This window comes from Garra rufa, chromosome 15 (genome assembly GCF_049309525.1).
Source record: "Garra rufa chromosome 15, GarRuf1.0, whole genome shotgun sequence".
Classification (NCBI taxonomy): domain Eukaryota; kingdom Metazoa; phylum Chordata; class Actinopteri; order Cypriniformes; family Cyprinidae; genus Garra; species Garra rufa.
In genome coordinates this window covers 15,208,244-15,230,354 of record NC_133375.1, presented here as the reverse complement: position 1 = coordinate 15,230,354, position 22,111 = coordinate 15,208,244, and the positions used below count along the sequence as shown (strand labels likewise).

Genomic DNA, 22,111 nt, shown 5'->3' with positions numbered 1-22,111 from the left:
TTCATCGGTAGACTTCCAAAGGCCCTGACATTTAAAACGAGACATTGAGAACTCATAAAAAGCACCGGTAGTTTATTTACAAGTAGATTTATACAGACAGTAACTGCAAGAAGTTTAGCGCCGGCCGCCATCTTAAATGTAGTCACGATAAGTCGAGTGTCGAGCACGAAGGAAACTACAACCTGATACGTTGATAACCTGATAAATTCATTGGTGCTCCACACTCGATCAGGTTGATGTGACTACATTTAAGATGGCGGCCGACTGCTCTTTCCTGAAGATGTCTGTATAAATCTACTTGTAAATAAACTACCGGTGCTTTTTATGAGTTCTCAATGTCTCGTTTTAAATGTCAGGGCCTTTGGAAGTCTACCGATGAAGTGTGGAGCTACTTTGTGCCTCGTAAATGGCGTAAAACAGTGATTTATTTACATGGCTCCTTCGATGCCCGATTGACTTTCATTGACAAGCTGTTGTGAGCATCGGCTAACTGACCCCAGATTTCGGACAGCTGGACACAAACCGAGATGAAATATGCAAGGTACGTTCACACTCGGTATCATGATTCAATACACTTTAGGTCAATATCACACCGGAGTTCTCCTTTAATATTTACTTCTTGTTTATTTAACGGTTGTATTAAATCAATATCTCATTTACAAACTCATTAAAAAAAAATTATTAAAAGCTGTCACTCATTTTAGTTCATCGTGATCTCACAAATTTCCATTATAATCAATTCAGCTCTCTACACCGCACAATCAATCTCTTGTTTACACTCTCTCTACACTTTGTTTATGAAAGGAATTGGTGAGATATGTCTGTGATTTATTACTCAACGTTGCAAAAACAAGTAGAAACCTTTGAAGCTCAGTCAGTCAGTCGCATTGCTGCTCCTAAATATTTTTACATTTAAATGCGACTGAAATGGTTGCACTGTAGAGCCGTTATAATTATCCTAAAATAAATAGCTAAAAACAGCTAAATAAAAAAATCACTCATTTAAAAAGCTTTACATGTGCATCATCTCCACATACTAATAGTATTGACCACATGAAGTGCATGGGAAATTCAAAAATCGCAACTCACAAATCATTCCAGTATAACCAACAAAACCAATTTCCACTGGTTTTGCAATTTTTCCGAAATCTGCCTGTCTGGTAGCTTATACAAATGCAATTAATGAAGAATAGAGACAAAAGAATATTTGTAAAGAGATTATACAGGGCAAAAGATTCGTGGAGTATTGCCAACAACTCTTATTTCTGGTGTGTTCTCAAAATAAGAAACCATTGTTAATTAGACCTCTTCAGCATTGAATGATAGTGTGTTTGACTGGTTCACCATTTTAGATTTAGATTTTATTTACACCACATTTAAAAAAAAAGTATTTCTGTACCTTGTACTTGCACTCCAGGATCTCAGGGCCGTTGATGTCCACCTCGTAGTATTCACTGTCCTCATTGCTGTCACGGTCTTTCTCGTTGTCCAGAGCAGACTGACGCTCTTTGCTGGCCTGGAGTTTGCGGACGGCGTTGAGGTTCTCTGTAAGACGGCTGACCTTCTCGTGCTCCTCAGACAGCGCTCCATGAGCCTGCTCCAGCTGCTTCTGAGAGTCCTGCAGGGTGGAAAGCAGCGTAACCTTCTCACGCTCCACCTGAGAAACAGAAAGAGACACATGCGGTTAGGTTCAGATACCATTACCACCATACAATTGGTGTGATTCCAAGTCATTCTTCTTCACTCAGCTGACACTAACGCTGTCCATTTCTTTTATAGGTTAAATTGTTGCAGCATTGACTAAAAAAAATCCTGACTTCCACACAGTACTCAGTACTAATCTCTCTTTGGATGGGATGAGTATTATCAGTGGGCCTTTTGCAGTTTTATAAAGGTAAGACTGTAAGACCCTTTTAAGACCAAGGAAAGAAAATTTAATGATTAAAGGTTTAAAGATCTCCATCGCTTCTCAAATTAGATTTACAAAAAAAATTGCTAAAGGGTTTGAATAACTTTGCTTCCAAACACTAGAATACGGAAATAACTTTGCTGTACCTCCTGATCACCCTGCAGAAAATTGATGTTCTTCAATCTTCAGGATTTGTTTTGCTTTCCAGTGCAAATGATTCAAGATACATTTACTTGAGAAGCAAAATGACCTTAGACAAGAAGCCCTGTTTTTAAGAAACTGATCAAAATGAAGCGAGTTTATCATTAAAACCAGAACAAATATCTGCCAATGTGCTTACAAAAATTACTCAAAAGTAATTTTCATACCACAATGACAGATTGATTTGTTATAAGTATAAACTCAGTTTCTCAGAAAATGTCTTCATTTTGCACCTTAAGTGCAAAACAGTGTAAGTATAAGTATAAATATACGTGACCTTGGACCACAAACCAGTCAGAAGGGTCAATTTTTTTAAAATTGAGATTTATACATTATCTGAAAGCTGAATAAATGTGACCCTGGACCACAAAACCAGTCTTAAGTCGCTGGGGTATATTTGTAGCAATAGCCAAAAATACATTGCATGGGTCAAAATTTTTGATTTTTCTTTTATGCCAAAAATCATTAAGAAATTAAGTAAAGTTCATGTTCCATGGAGATTTTTTGTAAAATTCCTACTGTAAACATATCAAAATGTAATTTTTGATTTGTAATATGCATTGTTAAGAACCTAATTTGGACAACTTTAAAGGTGATTTTCTCAGTCTTTTTGATTTTTTTGCATCCTCAGATTTCTGATTTCAAATAGATGTATCTCAGTCAAATATTGTCCTATCCTAACAAACCATACATCAATAGAAAGCTTATTTATTGAGCTTTCATATGACGTAAATTAAAATTAAGTTTTTAGCAATGCATATTACTAAAAAATTAAGTTTTGATATATTTACAGTAGGAAATTTACAAAATATCTTCATGGAACATGATCTTATCCTAATGATTTTTGGCATAAAAGAAAAATCAATTACTACGAATATAGCTGTGCTATTTAAGACTGGTTTTGTGGTCCAGGGTCACAAGGTATGCATTATTTTGGAGCATATAGAACATTGATGTCATGACTTTGAATTTAAGACTTTTTGCTCTGATAATCTGCCCTTGTGGAAGGACAAATTAAGACTTTTTAAAACCTGCAGAAACCCTGTTCTCTAGGCTGGAAATCTGCCGTATTTTCATTTATAATTTAATAAAAGCAGAAGTTCCTTCATTTGCATGTTTGCTCTACACAATAATTACAGGACTTGCTGAAACAAGCAGTGGTGTGTGATCTGTGTTAACCTGCACTGACATGACTCAAAAATGTGGCTGTTGGGATGGGAAGAATCTGTACCACCAATGTGAAGTTTTGTCTCGCTACTGTCGTTTGCGGTAAACGATTTGATTGTTTGTTTTGTTGATGTCAGTTATGATGCATGCGTAACACAAAAGCCCAATGGTGGTGAACTGGGTTGACCTTTTTTTTTCTTTGTGTCTGAGACCACAATAACAACCTTGGGACTCAAAACAGAAATGTCATGATTCAAAAACAAATAGTGTTTGTTCACCATTAAACTTCTGTGTTTCTAAGCTTAAATAAGCCAACTTGTGACATTAATGATGTGAATTTATTTGAACAAAATGTCTGATTTCATATTCTCAAAGCATGAGCCTTTCATACGACATTAAAGTAGTTGTTCACTTCCAGTACTTACCCCCTTGTCATCCAAGACCAGTTTTTTGAGGAAAACATTTCAGGATTTCACTCCATACAGTTGACTTCTATGGTGCCCCAGGGTTTGATCTTCCAAAATGCAGTTTAAATGCAGCTTCAAAGGGCTCTAAACAATCTCAGCCGAGGAAGCAGGGTCTTATTTCGTGAAATGATCAAATTATATACTTTTTAACCTCAAATGCCCATATTGTCTAGCTCTGTGTGTACTCTGTGTATTCCGGTTCAAAATAGTTAGGGTTTGTCGAAAAACTCCCATTTCATTTTCTTCCCCAGCTTCAAAAATCGCCCTACAGCACTGTTTTACCTTTTTTAGTAAAAGGGTGTTTGATCTTCTTTGCATTCACTTTGTAAACACAAAGATTTTGAAGTTGGAGGACAAGATGAGATGGGAGTTTTTCCCGACATACATGACACAACTGTCTTTAATCAGAATACAGAGCTAGACAAATGGTTAAAAGTATATAAATTGTCAATTGTTTTTATAAAATAACCATTTGTTTCACCAGATAAGACTTGTCTTCCTCGGCTGGGATCGTTTAGAGTCCTTTGAAGCTGCATGTAAAAAGCATTTTGGAAGTTCAAACTCAGGGCACCATAGAAGTCCACTATATGGAGAGAAATCCTGAAATGTTTGCCTCAAAAAACAATGTCTTTACATTTGAAGAAAGAAAGGCATCTTTTTAATGTCAAGGGGGTGATTTCCTGTAAATTTGTGTTTTGGAAGTGAACTTTACTTTGGAAAAAAAAAAAAAAGGGAAGTGAACTTCTCCTTCAAAGCAATAAATGTAAATTAGTGTAAAATGTAAAATTTTTGAACTGGTTTCATGTTACTGATAAAAAAAAAAAACGCTTTAAACGAAAAATGCACGTCACTACTGTTTACAGTATGTTGTTTTGTTTTGCCGTTTTGTTTGAGATGTTCATATGGAAATAAGGCATATCATGTCATCTCAGCTGCCGTTGTCTGGAAAGGATTGCTTGATTGATCAGTCAGTGTTCAAAGGTCATAAGAGCTAAGTGATGGTCTGATTACCATAATGGCTAGAAGGTGCTGCTCTCATATTGATCCTATGGCTTTGGCAAACAGCACAGACGTCTGCGCTGGACACCGTAATATGTCTGGAGATGACCCGTTAAAGGTCAGAGTTTCTATTTTGACTTCCTGACAGATGGCTGAACTGACAGCTCATTGTGTCAGATGGGGCGGGCACCAAAGGCAACTTCCACTAATAGGATTTAAGCAGCCCAGCTGTCAGCCAATCAAACACAGAGCTACACACTATGCATCTTACTGACTTGAGTATCTTACAAACAAGCTGCCATAGTATACCACAATTCTGCCTTTAGGTATGGCATGAACTTGACTTTTAGGCTGAATCTTATCATCTTACCTGCAGCAGTTGTTGTTTGATCTTCTGGATCTCTGAGATGTTGAGTTCATTCAGCAGATTGTCCACGAGGCTGGAGGAAGGGTGGAACAGCTCTCCTTTCTTGGGTGTGGAGACGCGGTTGTCGTTGTCGTCGATCTTGTCAAAGCCGTTCTCATAGACGTGGAGGGGTTCGTCGTTGTTAGGCTCGATTGAGGTGTCGTCGCTGAACTTCAGCCCATCGAGGGAGATGCTCAAAGGACTGTGGTACATAGAGTCTCCAATGGTCATGTACTGCGACAACTCCTTTCGTAAGGCGGCCTGTATTAATAGAGACCAACAAATATGATTAAATCAGACCTTGGGGTGGCAGGAACAGGCCGAGTGGCAAACGCCTACAGCAGGATTTCAGCTGAAACAAACACTTTCAGAAGAATTTGCAAAAACTCAATCCCATGGTGTTTGGGTGCTGTGGGTGGTGGGACTTGATATTTGGTTTCTAGGATGTTCTGAGTGGGTTTTAGCATGTTACTAAGCAACTACGGAGGTGTTCTTGTTGGTTTCTTCCATCCGAGTCAAGTTCTTTAATGTAAATCTATAGGACTGTTTTCCTCATGTTTACCAAAAATGTCCAAACACAGAAAAGTAAATGGCACACTGCAAAAAAATGCTTTTCTTACTTTTTTGTTTGTCTTGTTTCTAGCCAAAATATCTAAACAATTTTAAATCAAGAAGAATTTTGTAGTCAAGTAAAAATTGTTTTGTTTTGTTTTTAGAAAAAAAAAACAAGTCAAAATTAAGCGAGGTTTTGCTTAGAACAAGCTAAATAATCTGCCAGTGGGGTAAGAAAAAAAAAATCTTATTTCAAACAGAAAACATGTTTTTTTTTTTTACCCCATTGGCAGATTTTGCTTGTTTCAAGCAATAACGCACTTAATTTTGACTAGTTTTTTTTCTGAAAACATGACAATATTTCTTTCTTGTCTAGAAAATCCTTCTTGATTTAAGAATTTGTTGATATTTTGTCTGTAAACAAGACAAAAAAATCTAAGAAAATATTTTTTTTGCAGTGCACACATATGTTCACTGCAAAAAAGGCTCATCTTACTCAGTATTTTCGTCTTGTTTCTAGTCCTAAACATTCTCAAATTAAGGTCCATTTACTAATTAGGCAAGATATCACTGGTTCTACTGTCAATGGTGTTACTGTACTGGCTTTATTGGCACTATTGTTACAGTCACTTTTTTCCTGTCACATTAAATAAATAAACCATAATATCCATCCTTATTTCTTGCATTATTTTTCTGTAACAACATGTGCTGAAATAATGTGATCCTGGACCTCAAAACCAGTCATAAGGTTAAATTTGACAAAACTGAGATTTATACATCATATGAAAGCTCAATAAATAAGCTTTCTATTGATTTCTATTGTTATGTTATGACAATATTTGGCCGAGATACATCTATTTGAAAATCTGCAATCTGAGGGTGCAAAAAAATCTAAATACTGAGAAAATCACCTTTAAAGTTGTCCAGATTAAGTTCTTAACAATGCATATTACTAATCCAAAATTACATTTTGATATATTTACAGGAATTTTACAAGAAATTTTCATGGAACATGATCTTTAATTAATTTCCTAATAATTTTTGGCATAAAAGAAAAATCTATAATTTTGACCCATCCAATGTATTTTTGGCTATTGCTACAACCATACCCCAGCGACTTAAGACTGGTTTTGTGGTCCAGGGTCACATATTTCATAAAAACCTTTAATATTGCCAAAGAAGGTAACACATGTACCAAAAAAAATGTTTAATTAAAAAAAAAACATTAAGCTGTCATTTATGTGTATTCATAAAGTCAAAGGGTAATCTAATAATGTGGTCTAAGTTTAAATGTTAGAAAAAGAAAGAAATAAAGGCATCTTGCCAAACCAAAAATAGACATTTGTTGAAGCACACACATTTAAATTTTGGCTGTAATAAAAACTTTTGACTGATTGTGTAAAAAGACTCATTCAATTGTCCGGTAGACTACACTGGCAAAGTTATATCTTTGAGTATTCAGTTGGTTCAAGTATTTATTTATTTTAACAGAATCTGTTCTGTGGAGGTTATACTACCTGTAATATCTAGTTGTCAATAATAATAATAATATAAAAAAGAAAAAAAAGAAATTCATCTCTTGCCTTCTGCTCCCTCTCAGTCTTGATGGTTTCCAGCGCCTCCCCAAGCTGCCTCTCAGCGATCTCCTTTAGACGGATGGCGTCCTCCAACTGGCTGTTCAGAAACTGGGTATCTTCCTCCAGACGACGAATTTCATGTTTCAGACCCTCAAACTCAACCTACAAGACAACATCACAAACACTGTGACTAACGCCACACCTCCACGTCTCTGGCTCCGATGATGGAACTCATAATTAATACGGATGGCTGATGGTGCAGCGGCTGAATGTTACCTGGCCCTGTTTTAGGACAGAAACATGTTTCTGCAAGGTGATGTTCTCCTCCTCGAGTTCGCTGTAGTCCTGCAGCAGACGAGCCTCTCTGAACTTGAACTCCTTGATGTCGTCACGCAGGCGAGATCTCTGCAGCTCCACCATCTGACTGTTCTGTAAGACAGAAGAAGCCTTCAGCGTCACATGATCCTACACAAATGATTTGCTGCTCGAGAAACATTTCAGATTATCATCAATGTTGCAAACAGCTGCGGTGCACAATAAAATGAGAAGCATTTTATTTTTCAGGATTCCCTGATGAATAGAAAGAACAGCATTTATTTAAACTAGAAATTTCTGTAACATGAAAAAAGGTCACTTTTCATCAATTCTCCGCTGAATAAAAGCAGCAATGTTTTAATAAAAAAATCTTACTGACTGACCCCACCCTTTTGAATCAATGGTTAAATGTTCTAATCAACCACACTTTGATCCTTTGACCTGCTTGCTTCTGTTTATCACTCCATCCGAGCGCCTCCATCTCTTTGCCCCATCTGCTCAGCCACACGCAAAAACACATTTCATTTCACCTTTGGCTCATTAATCCTGCCCAGAGGACTGTGTCATTAAACACACAATCTCTTCCTCTTCCCAAATCCTCACTGACGCCACACCATCTGTCCTTTTTTTTGGCATTGAGTTTATTTATATAAAGATTTATATTCTTCCTTGAATTTATTTTTAATCCTGTAACAGAAGATTGTTATTACGACATTATGTTGTTGTTGTTTTTTAAATAGAGCAAATTATGATGAAAGTTGGTCAGCACAAATCAAATTTGTTGGTGAATTAGACATTACTCATTACAATCAGGAAAGTTGAACATTGCAGTGGATCAGAGGTCAAAAATTACATCAATTTTTATATAATGTTAAGACCTCTCCGTATCGTCACGAGCCGCAGGGTTTAATTTGGTTTTGTCTGTGTATGTTGTTTGACTCTCAAAGCCGTGGGTCCCATTGACTGCCATTATATGACTGACAAGACTGCAACGGTTTGAGTTAAAAAAAAAAATCTTTGTTTGTGTTCTACTTAAGAAGCAAAGTCGCCTATATCTTGCAACTTCAAATTTTCATTTTTGGGTGAACTATACCTTTAAAGAACTGCCACTGTCCTAGCCCCAGGGTAGGGCTGGGCGATTCTTTCGACTAATTCGAATTTACGTTTTAAGACGATTTAATTTTTTATTAAATCGAGGTATCGCGATTTTTTTAATAAAAAAAAAAAAAATGTATTCAGAACGGAAAACAACGCGTTCTGGTAAAATAACGCGAGTCACCAAGGGGACATGATTAGCTGCTTGCTAGCAAGTTAGCCTGTTACATTACAGTACATACAATTTCACTTACCACATAAACAGAGTAGAGAGATGATTGAAGACAATGGCGAATTATTTGCAGATCAGGGCTCTAGAGTGAGAACTAATTTCTCAATGGTGCGACTCGCCGTTCAAGGGCAAAAAGAAACTACTACGTGCGACTATGAAAAAATATTTAGGAGCACCATGTGCGACTGACCCGACCAGCATATTTGTGTTTGCGCTGAGTGGAGCTTCAAAGGTTTCTATGTGTTTTGCACGTTGACTAATGTATCTCAAGTGTAGAGAGAGTGCAAATAAGAGACTGAATGGGCAGTAGCTTTGTTTATTATAATAGAGCTGTGTGAGATTGCGAACTAAGATGAGTGACAGCTTTTAATCATTTTTAAGGGAGTTTGTAAACGAGATATTTATTACAACAGTTAAATAAACAAGAAGTTATTATTAAGTGACTTACATTGTCTGACTATAACATTATTGCCTGATTTTGCTCTATTTCGTCGTCAAAAGTAGTCTGAAACAAGTCACAACTGAGCCGCAGCGCATCTCCACTCAAACACAGCGTGTTTCGTTTATGAATGAACGTGCGTTTTTAAATGAATCTAGTGAAATGATTCAATTTTCCATTCATAAAGAGTCACTTGCTTTATTCTTGAATGAACCATCCGGTCAAACGAATCAAATGAATGATATGATTCAGTAATTAAATCAGTGTCTTACCACCACCTGCTGGCAGATCGTTTCAGTTTTTTAAATCATTTAATATTTCTGTGTTCAAAATTGTATATTTTTGTATACGATATAAGTGCAAGAGAAAAGCATGGCAATATATATATATTTCCTCCCATCTCATATTTATTTGTCTTACAAACATTTACTGTGTCTGGTATGATAAGAATGGGGCCTGGTGGAAAGCGATCACTGATGCAGTTGCAATGTATATTGCAAAATATATGGAGCCCATATATATTGTGGAAAAGCTGGGGTTTCTTTACATGCTAAAAGAAGTAGGGGGGAAAAAATCGATTTAAATCGTAAATCGGATTTTTTGTGAAAAAATCGGGGATTTTATTTTTAGGCTATATCGCCCAGCCCTACCCCAGGGTTTATAAAGTTTACATTGTTTATAGAATGCTTTTAATAGGCAAGGACAAACATTTCCCACATCTTCCCTTGATTCATCAATATTCTGTTAATTCATACACTATATAAATACGTGCAAGATAAATTGGTGCTACAGCCGCTACTAAAGCGTCCCATCACTTTAATGCACTCATCAGCATGTGAGCGTCCTAACGATCCCAACACAAGCACAATGCTCAAGTGTTCTGACTGACCTCTCCGAGTTCCTGAGTGATGGTGGCGAGCCGTTCGTTCTCTGACTGGACGTTGGTCAGGATGTTACGTGCTTGTCGCAGCTCTGCCTGCAGCTCTTGCACGCGCTGCTCGTAATACGCCTCCTTACATGCCGACTCCTGGATGAGCGACTCCTCGCGGCTCTCGCCGTCAGCCGCCACCTTCCTGTGGTTGGAGTGGGCCTGTCCGAACGCCTGCGTAACGGAAAGAGGATCCAAAGGTTAGAGGAAACCAGTAGTGCACCATGCAAACTATGCATCCAGAAGTGTGCAACATTGACAACGGTCAAGTCACCCTTATTTCTATAGTGCTTTATACAATATAGACTGTATCAAAGCAGCTTCTCATTAATACACAGAAAAAAAAATAGCTGAATCATTGATGCAAACTTCAAATATGAGCCAAATCAAAATTCGGCTGAAAAGCAGTCCTAAAAAAGACAATAGTGCCATTATTCAGCTCAAATCAGTTCATCAGTCAATTATAAAATTAGCATAAATAACATTCCATATATGGAGGGTCAATTTATATTCTACTGTTTATAAAGTCCTATACTCTATTCAAATTCATACCACACGATGCAATGTATAGATATTCACTGTATTAATGATGGACAGTGTGTAGAGTCGTTTGGTATCAACCGTAATGTTCATCTATAATATAATATACAGACCTGAATCAACACTTAACTGATCTGAGCTAAATCATGACACCAATGAGAGCTGCATTATTGCAGAACTAGGATTTCAGACAAAATATAAAGTTTGCATCAACAATTGGTATTTTTTTCTGTTTATTTTGCTGAAGCTTCTTTGAAACAATACCTATTGTAAGCACAATTTAAATAAAGATGACCGGACTAGTGATGCAACAAAATTAGGTTTTTACTAAAACACAGAAACATTTAAACTGCACCCAAGGCAATGATATAACTGGGCCACTCTATGAAAATGACCCTATTCTTCACAGAAATATTACTCTTGAAAAACACTTTAGGGTTACAATTTCTTTATATTTTAAAATGAAACTATGTCATTTGAACAATTACACCTTCTTGAGACAATAATGTGGCAATATTTGTTTTTAAAGTGCTTTATTTTGAGATCAAAAATTGTTTTTTTATGTTTATTGTTAATACATTGGAATACGAAATTCTAGGGTGGAAACCCATGTCGGTTGTTTCTAATCGCATACATGTGATGTGTCAGAATACTGCTTTAGAGAACAGCTGCCCTTTTAAAACAGGACGCAGTTCAGTGTTCCCATCACCATTCTTCAGAGCCGGCCGGAGGAGGCGGCAGTGCTTCCTTAGGGAGAGAGAATTTCCTGTTTCCTGTGAGTCAGGCCATGTCAAGCAACTCTGTTTTTAACAATGCTGAATTTAAGTAATTACTTTAGGCTACCCCATGTAAGTACAGTATAGTTTAGAAGAGTTAGTATCTGGTTCATTTTTACGTTCTTTAAACTTTTGCCCGAATTGTTGATATGACTGACAGGCCATCTTTGCTCAAATCAGTCCACTGCCTTCTTCACTAGTTAGATATGTTGATCTTTTATTTATATCTCCTGGTCTGTCTGGTTATGTACAGATGTACAGTCCTGAAATGTTATGTATTGTTCAGGTGGAATATGGCCTCGTGTCACATTTCAGTTCTTCATCATCATGAAAGTGACAAAGGATTTTACTCGCACACTATTCTAGCGTGTGGTTTTCTGGACGCATGCACACAGAAAGCTGGCAGTCACACAGTGTGTTTGGCATAAGCATGCATGCTTTATTGTGCTTAAATTGTTAGAAACACACAAGGTCACATAGTTGGTTGTCTTAAGTGGAAGAGGGAAAAATGGTAAATGGGTCATTCCGTCTCAACACAACCAGAGGTCCTCGGCTCAAATTTTTGATTTTGCTAATATTTATTTTGGAGGAAAATAGACAAGTATAGTGATGAGAGCCAAAATATTAAATGTCATTGATGAATATTTACTGAGTAACCCACTACATTTCAACCTTAGATTCAGTCAAGTTACAGGGAGGTAAATGACTTCAGAAAGATGGCAGCATCATTATCTTAATTTTACTAGAGACTAGTAAGTCTGTTAGTAAAATCTGCTGACTTTAGCAATCTTTGTTGCATTATGTGCCAATGGTGACCATTCAAAAATGGGGAAACCGCACTTTAAGTTTTCCCCAAAGTTTGCATGTCTGTAACTCGAGAAATATTAAAGGCATCTTAATGCCCTTTTAGATATTGGGTCTTAATAAACTTTCTTTTTGGTATCTTTATTTGTAATGCCCTTTGAGATTCGGTTCCAGAGATATTGGAACTTCAATATGGCTCCACGAGTAAATAGGTAAAATTGACACATTTTCAGTGGTCATTAACAAAAAAAAAAAAAAGTAAAAAAAAAAAAAAAAAAATACAATACTTATTTTATTTTAAAGAGGAATGTCTGAAGAACAAATAATGGTAAAACTAGTGATGTATCTATTTTCTTTCTGTCAAGACAACAGCATTGAACATACCAGTCTGAGTGTCATAAATACTCTTTTATGAATAAAAGCGATCCTATAACTGAAGCAGTATTAACAAATCACAATATGATTTTAAATTCTAGTTGTTAATAAACTTTTCTTTTGGAATATTACTTTTTAAGGTCTTTCATCATTCAGTCCCAATGATATGGGGATCTCAATGAGGCTCCATGTCCAGATTGTTGAATGTTACAGTGGTCACTTTGTATACAGCTAATACTTATTTTATTTAAAGAACAATGTCTGAAGAAAAAATAATGTTAAAATTAGTTGTAGCTTTAATAAGAATCAAAGTACGTCTAATTTATGCAGTGTTATTTTTACATTTGATTCAATTTCTTACTTGAATGCTACTGTTAAACAGACTAGCTGTGCCTGAAAAAAAATATTAAAGCAGTTTATTGCATTCTTTTATTGTATTTGGCCTATTGTTGGTATTCGGCATCTTTGTTCTTATTTTTAGTAACAAAGATAAAATAATGAAATAAAGTTAAATTTTGTTTTGTTGCCTTGTAGGGCTAGAAATTAATTTGCCCTGCTCAGTAACTTCTAAAACGGTTTTAAAAACCAACATGAGAAAGAATCATGATGAGATTGTAAACCATGATCCTGCCTGAACAAAGAAAATAAATGATATTTTTGCCGTTATCACCCAACCTAAAGTTCACCCCAGGTTAGGGCTGGGTGGTTTAATGATATTTACCATGTGATGGTAGACATGTGTCAACTAGTTAGTAAAGATTCTGCTACAACATTCACACTGCAGGAGGTGTTTGTGCAGCTCTCAGTGAGCAAGACTTCTTTATCTCAAGAAACAATGAGGAATAGCTGAAGAAAATCCCTAAAAACAAAGATGTTTTTATGAAAGGAGATGTTAGACAGAATGTGGTGTTTAAATGGAGTTTATGGCATTATAGTATTCAACTAATGCCATCCATAAGGTGTGCGTACGTCAATTATTTTACAACAATTTCAAGTTTAGCTCATCCGACATTTTCAGAGCTTCACAACAATTTGTTTTTACTTTCACTGTTGTTTGGAGTCTTTATTTTTTGTGGACAAACAGATGAAACTAGTTCAAAACTAATCAAATAAATTTGTAAAGCATTCCAAAAACAGATATTTCCATGTGGATACTTAAAATATAAACTACTTTATCTTAGAATTTCCATCAAAAATAAACATATCACAGTATATACTGTTACCTTAGGGGTGGGCGATATGGCAAAAATATATCACTTTTTTTTTTCAGAAATATTATCACGATTCTTTGTCATTTTGGTTTTACTATTTTGCAAGCAGTACAGCCAAACTAAGTATAAAATAAAAAAAGAATGGCAGATATTTAGGCCAAAGTGAGAGAAGATAAAAATCTTTGTCATTATTTTATCTTTGTTATTAAAAATAAGATACATTACAAACAGACATAATACAAATCAAACAAACAGTGCTATATTTTTCAGGCACAGTAGATGTATTTAACAGCAGCATTCAAGAAATTGAATTGACAAATATGAAAAGTGAAACACTATATTCATCAATTGTACGTATTAAAATCACTGTATTAAAGTTCTTCGTGAGCAATGAGTGATTTTTCTGTTTTGTTGTTTTGTTAACATTGAAATAACAGTTCATCTGTCTGTCAATTATATCATAGTGTTTTATTTTTATACCTTTATGCACTCTCAGGTTGTTTTAAACCTAAATGAGTTTCTTTTTTCTGTTGAACATTATCTATTTGATCATTTCTATTTTTAAATTCAATGGGCACCAGTTTGGTTATCCACATACTTCAAAATATCTTATTTTGTGTTTAGAACAACAAAGAAATTAATACAGGTTCGGGACAACATGCAAGTGAGGAAATAATCACAGAATTATCATTTTTGGGTGAACTATCCCTTTAATGACAATCGGCAGCATATCACTGTCGCATCTAATATACAGGCACGCATCCGTTTTTCTCTCAATTGTTTACTTTAGACATAAGCAATTGTGTTTATACCTTGTGTGTTTTGACAGTATTAGCACAATCAGACACAATACATACAGTGTAGGGGTGTGCAATTAATCGCAATCGCAAAAAAATCGCGATTTAAGCACATGCGATTTCTAAACCGCATAAGGCTGCGATTTTATCTATCCCCCCAACAGCACCCCCGCCCCCCTTGAACGTCAAGTTCATTTTATTTTCGATATAGCGCCACATCACAATAGAAGTCATTTAAGGTTATCTTTCCTATAGAACAGGTATATACATAGTTCTTTTATTAAACATACTAAATTGCCTTATGTTCTTTATCTTATTTACACGAAGGCATGTCATTTCTGTCTTTTCATGGTCGCGTGATTACAACGTCTCCTCCAAGAAAACACGGACTGGATCGCGGACTCCATTCATAAAAACCTAATCTACTATAGCGTGGAATGCCACGGAATTCGTCGATTTTTGGATTAATAAATCAAAAGTTGGTCTGTCACTTAATTCAAATCGCGATATGGACTAGTGTCTGTGAAAACTGAAATGCAAAAAGACCGTTTTAATATGAATCCTGCATGTTCCGTTTGCTTCTGTATGTATGAATGGTGGAGACGCGCTTTTATTTCTTTTCTACATGCAGACTGAAGCACACGTGACGCTCCCGCTAATTTTTGGCATTTGCATCTCACATGAACAGATAAACTCAATCGCCAAAGCTGCTGTGAGTTTCACTTTTACCATTTCATTTGAGAAAGCATCATATCATACTGTACACACAGAAACTTCACGGCAACCTGTCAAAATAAAAGTACGGTTTAACAAGAAACAGAACAATATTAGTCTTGTATTACTTTTGTACAGTATGATGTAGGTGTTTATATATTCCTATTTAAATAATTTACATAAAACAATATATATGTTAAAAAAATATTACAACAAGATTAACCACTTAATTATTATTTAAACTGAATATAATTGTTCTTCCACATATTGATTTTAACAGTAAATTTCTGTTTGTTTGCCAAAAATTAAAAGGGTTTATTTTTCATTTGATTAAAAATAAATAAATGTTTATGCTTTTTGATTATCAGAAAAATTAAAACACATAAGAATTAAAAAAAGCAGAAGATTGTAGAGCCCTCAAAATGTTAAAATAGAGAGTTTTGGACTTATTTTTCCACTGAAATGAATGTTTTTTCGTATTGCACAAAGTAGGCTAAAGTACCGGGAAAAAAAGTAAAAAAGCTAATTTATTTTATGTTGTCTGTTTTAAAGACAATTTTACTACAGTTTTGTTTATTAAACTTAATACTATGTTATTTCATGGTGAAATGATTTGTTATGCACTTCTTGTGCACTGAATACATTTAGAATGTATGTATGTAGCTTGTTTGAAAAAAAAAAAAAAAAAAAATCGCAAATAAAATCGCAATCCCAATATTCCTTCAAAAAAATCGAATATGATTATTTTGTCCATATTGCACAGCCCTAATACAGTGCCTTGCGAAATTCATACCCCTTCATTTTTTCACATTTTGTTATGTTGCTGCCTTATGTTAAACTACTTTAAATTACTTTTTTCCCCACATCAATCTACACTCCCTACTCCATAATGGCAAAACAAAAAATAGGTTTTTAACATGTGCAAATTTATAAAAAATAAAAAACTGAAAAGATCACGTTGCATAAGTATTCATACCCTTTTCTGGGACACTCGAAATTTAGCTCAGGAGCATTCATATTGCTTCTAGATGTTACTACACTTCGAGTGGAGTTAAACTGTGGCAAATTCATTTGAATGAGTCTGATTTAGAAAGGCACACACCTCTCAGAAAAGGTCTAACAGCTGAAAATGCATATCAGAGCAAAAACCAAGTCCTGAGGTCAAGATAACTGCCTGTAGAGCTCAGTGACAGACTTGCGTTAAGGCGATGATCTAGAGAAGAGTTCAGAAACAAATCTGCTGCATTGAAGGTTGACAGAAGCATTCTCCATAATGGAAGACGACTGGAACAACTAGGACTCTAGAAAATGTCTGAGAGCCCCCATCCAAGCTGACAGAGCTGGAGAGGAGAAAAGGTGAGGCAAAGAATGGCAGATAATTGCCCTGATAGCACACGTACATGTAAGAGATGTCTATTTGACGTCTGCATTTATAACTGCAAGACATCTGCAAGACGTAGTTTGCTCATCTGCAATACATCTATTAGACATTTCCCATCAGATGTCAAATAGACGTCTTATTAGATGTCTTTAAGATGTTCTTGAATCAGAATTTATGTAAAACTGATGTCTGCCAGATGTTTGTACACAGCAGATGCTTTCCAGATCAAGAGATCTTTAACAGACATCTTGCAGACGTACGTGTGCTATCTGGGTGCCAAATGCAGATGTGCAAAGCTTGTCACATCATACCCAAAAAGACTTGAGGCTGTAAAGGTGCTTCAACTATGTACAAGGGTATGAATACTTATGCAATGTACTTATTTCAGTGTTTTATTTTTAATAAATTTGTAACATTTGCAAATCTGGTTTTTGTTTGTCATTATTATGGTGTATGGAGTGTAAATTGATGTGGGGGAAAACTAATTTAAAGCAGTTTAACATAATGCTGCAACAAAACATGAAAAAAAATGAAGGGGTATGAATACTTTTGCAATGCACTGTAACTTAGCTCAGTAATTAGGCGCTATTTGACAGGTTTTTAGTGTGCACATGCTTCAGGTGTATGCGCACTAGAAAAGTGCGTCAGAGCAGCACGCATATAATGTATAACCAGCAAGACTTCAAAACAAATAATGTACTTTTGTGATTGTGAATAAGTGCGGTGTCCTGTGAGTCTCTACTGCTGAGTCAACACTGTTGTGAATGTATGTCGCATTGTACAGTATATTGACACGGAGGCGCCAGAACTGCAGCTGATAAAAAAAAAAAAGCACAATATTTATCCAAAAGCAGATCGTGGAGACATTTTTAATCCTTCAAATTCGCTTAAAGTATTTCAGGCCTTTAGTGACAAACGGTGAGCTGTAGAGCTAATAAAGTTCAAAAGACTGGTATGGATGCACAAACATTCTCTAAAGCTGGCACTGTGCAGCGTTACTCAGAATATCAACTCGTGCTTGAACAGCTGTTAGCTCCAAAACAAACGGTCTATAAACCTCCCACGCCGACGGATAACCAGTTCGCTATGTGGGACACCTGTTAGCGACAGGACCAAACCTGAGTTATTCAACTCAATGACTAATTTAGTGGATTTATTTTTTGACTGCACCCTCAAACAAAGACACACTGTTTGAAAGAGCTTGAGGAGAGGGCTCCTAACTTGCCGCAGTCCTGTTCTGTGATAGCGCGGGATAGTTGGCTTGCCAAGGGCACTACTGCCAGCATCCAAAGCCCCACTAATCGGCCCACTAACCTGTTTCTGTTGATTTTCATCATGTGCATTTGAAAAACAACATTGGATTGGATACTCGTGACCCTGCTTCAGGTCAGCTGTTAAACTTTAACAGGCTAATCAAGTCATTTCACTGCTAAGTTACGCTGGTGTTTTACAGACGAGGCGCCCAAATGTTGATGTCCCAAAAAGCACAGATGAATCAATGTGTTCTGAACAAGAAAAAATAAAAACATACCTAATACTAAATATTTTCACATTTTTCAACTAATAAATCTTCACTTCTGGGCAGCATTTACATGTTCACAAATAAATTGTGTTTACGTTTGACATGAACACAAGCACATTGTGAGGTGTTTTGTAAGAGTGTTGTGAAGCACTTTGTGACGCTCATGTAAGAAGTGAATACATCTTATGTATTTATTTTTTCAACCAAACATCAAAATGGTAACTAACAGATAATGTTCTTCTCACGCCATCAAACTACCAGAGCTGATTTTTGATTCTTCACAGATGTGACCCTGGACCACAAAACCAGTAGCACAGGTATATTTGTAGCAATAGGCAAAAAAAACATTGTTTGGGTTAAAATTATCTATTTTTCTTTTATGCCAAAAATCATCAGGATAATAAGTAAAGATCATGTTCCATCAAGATATTTTGTAAATTTCCTACTGTAAATATATCAAAATGTAATTTTTGATTAGTAATATGCATTGCTAAGAACTTCCAGATTCCAGATTTTCAAATACTTGTATCTCGGACAAATATTGTCTTATCCTAACAAACCATACATCAATATAAAGATTATTTATTCAGATTTTAGATGATAAAATCTCAATTTAGATGTATAAATCTCAATTTCAAAAAATTTACTTATGACTGGTTTTGTGGTCTGGGGTCACAAATAATCACTAAACTGTAAAATGGAGACCATTTTCCTGAAAAGGCTGTGTGTGTGAAAGCCCCTATTAAGGCTCAACAGAGCTTCTGCATCCGACCAATAACCTTGCTTGTTCAGTTAAGCTACTTGAGCAATCCTCACAGCAATGTAGGTCATACTGACCGTTATCAATCAACAGAAGGACCTGGTAAATAGAGGCAGAAAGTGTAACCTCCAAAATTGTCAAAAAGGATCTAAATGTGGAAACTACTTAAAGGATTACTAAACTTCCAGAATAAAATGTTCCTAATGATAATTTACTCATCCCTATGTCATCCAAGATATTCATGTCTTTCTTTCTTCAGTCGCAAAGAAATTACGTTTTTGGAGGAAAACTTTCCAGGATTTTTCTCTAGCCAAGGGACTTCTATGGTGCTCAACGGATTGAAGGTTAAAAATGCAGTTTCAGTGCAGCTTCAAAGGGCTCTAAACGATCCCAGCCGAGGAATAAGGGTCTTATCTGGGCGAAAAAAAAAAAATCAGTTTTTGTACAAAAATAAATAAAACTAAATATTTATACACTTTTGAACCACAAATGCTCATCTTGTCTAGCTGTGTGATGCGTTTTTGTACTCCGTGTATTCTAGTTCAAGTTAGGGTATGTCAAAAAACTCCCATCTCATTTTCTCCTCCAACTTCAAAATCACCCTACATGGGCGTTTGACCCTCCCTCACACGTTCACTTAGTAAACACTGGGTCGGTACTTCTCTGAAGTGATGTAGGACAATTTTAAAGTTGGAGAAGAAAATGAGATGGGAGTTTTTTGACATACCCTAAGTAACTGTCTTGAACTGAAATACACAGAGTTCACGCAGAGCTAGACAAGACGAGCATTTGAGGTTGAAAAGTATATACATTTTTTTTAATACAAGTATATAACCATTTTGTTAGAAAATAACTGATCATGTCGCTAGATTAGACCTTCGTTTGGGGTCGTATAGAGCACTTTGAGGATGCAGTAAAAATGCATTTTTAACCTTCAAACCATTGAGCACCATAGAAGTCCACTATATGGAAAAAAATCCTGGAATGTTTTCCTCCAAAAACTTAATTTCTTTGTGACTGAAGACAGACAGACATGAGGGGTGAGTAAGTTATCAGGAAATTGTTATTTTGGAGGTGGAGTAATCATTTAAGCTCCAACGAGGAATTTCAGGAAAGTTCCGACTAGAATCAACTAGTTCTGATTCGGATCATTGCCAGGGCATGCCACAGATCAGCGATAACAGATCTGCAGCCAGTCACAACAAAGACTTTAAGCTTAACATACATTCATAACACTCAAGCAAAACTTCCTAACTCTTAAAGGTTTTTTGTTGCTGATTGATCCACAGCACTTCCCCATTTAAACAAATTCCTACAGCGTCCTATCGCTCATTCTGTGCCGTCATTCTCAGGCACTGTGGAAACTCAGTTTGATGAGAGACAGTGGCGTGTTTATCTGCAGCTCGGCCCGGAGGAAGTCATCTGCATTCTCGTCATTCCTCTTTAGGCTGTAATTCGCTTGGCCGTTTAGGCGGGGACACATACTCCCGCAAAAATTCAAAACCAGGCCTGTCACGTTTTACCATCCCTCGTGAGCTGGAAGAGTTACAATACAGAAATTAAACCACAGACGAGCTATGTGAAATAATAATGAAATGACAGAGAATAACAACTACACAATATTAAGATATTTTCACTGTACGGACTAAATGACCATGTCATTTCACCATACTTTAACTACACAATGGCTGCTTCCCTGTCAGGAAATAAAACACAGACAGCATTTTAAACATGAAACTGACTGGTTCCAATAGGCCCTAACGTCATGTCTAAGCAATTCATTAGCTTCAGTCACAACCAATTGAATACTTAATTATTACAAAACGTACTACTAGAAGCTGAATCAAATTAGGAAATTATGACTAAGTCATCTGCTCCATCACAAATTGTATTCTTTACAACAACCGCCGCACGCACAGAATTGTGGGAGCTCGTAGGCAAATGACACATTTATGAAAAATTCGACTGGAGGAAGGAATCACGGGATTTGGACAAGATCATAGACTCCTAATCTGATCTCAGTAAGCTACTTTCCACAAAGGCAAATTTTCCCCCAAGCTTTCGGGCACATCTAATGTCACAATTACAGCATTTGACCGTGTTCAAATACAACATGAGGTCATTCCGTCATATCAGCTACACAATGGCCTCATTTCACCATTTCAACTACGGATGGTGTGCCATGATTTCGCCATGTCTTCTACATAATGACAGCATTTCTCCACATCAAGCCCATCGTTAATGATCGTGACGCTGTGGTGTCGCAGTTTCGACGCGGTTAACGTTACCTCTCGCAGCTGCTCCAGCTCTTGGCGGACGGTCTCATATTCTGCCTCCAGCTCGTCGTACTGCTGCTTCAGCTGCTGTTTCTCCTCCAGTACCGCGAGCCCGTACTCTGCCGCCTGGATCTTCTCCTGCGTGGTCTCGGTCAGCTCCCGGGACAGCCGCTCCACCTCCGCCCGCGTCCAGTCGCGCTGCTGCTCCGCGGACATCTTTAACGGCAGATGCGTTCAGATTCTTCTGTAGGTGCGCTGCATGATCGCGCTCTTGTCCGCCTTCAGTGATAGATAATCCTGCTCGAGGGCGGCTGGTGTGTGATTCAGTCTGTCCAGGGGTAGAGGAGCTTGTGCTTTATATCTCCTAATGGAGCTCCATGACTGCGGATGTCTCGCCTCCTCTCCGCTCCTCTCCCCCTCAATAACATGGAGAGGAGAAGAGGCTGTAATTTACTGAAGGATCTGGCAGAAGGGGGTTTCCTTGGAATGATCAGAGGCCGTTGTGGGAAATGTAGTTTAATTTAACGCCTTCGGTCACGTCACAAACGGAGCAAAAAACTCATATCCCATGATTCACTGCGGGTTGACAGTGTGGATACCGGAAGCTCTTGTGAACCGGCTCTCTGCGTGTGACGTGGAGCCCGATATATTATTATTTTTATCATAAC

At 36.7% G+C, this 22,111-nt stretch overlaps 1 protein-coding gene across 1 annotated transcript in view; it reads right to left on the bottom strand.

Annotated features, from left to right (window-relative positions):
- The window catches only part of LOC141287543 (protein bicaudal D homolog 2), a 37,211-nt gene extending 15,364 nt beyond the window's left edge, over positions 1–21,847 (bottom strand). Inside the window, 6 exon segments of the mRNA XM_073819706.1 lie at positions 1,400–1,657; positions 5,114–5,410; positions 7,285–7,440; positions 7,555–7,707; positions 10,249–10,461; positions 21,456–21,847. Coding sequence (XP_073675807.1) covers positions 1,400–1,657; positions 5,114–5,410; positions 7,285–7,440; positions 7,555–7,707; positions 10,249–10,461; positions 21,456–21,659 — 1,281 coding nt within the window. The 5' untranslated portion in view covers positions 21,660–21,847.
- Between the last annotated feature and the right edge of the window lie 264 nt (positions 21,848–22,111).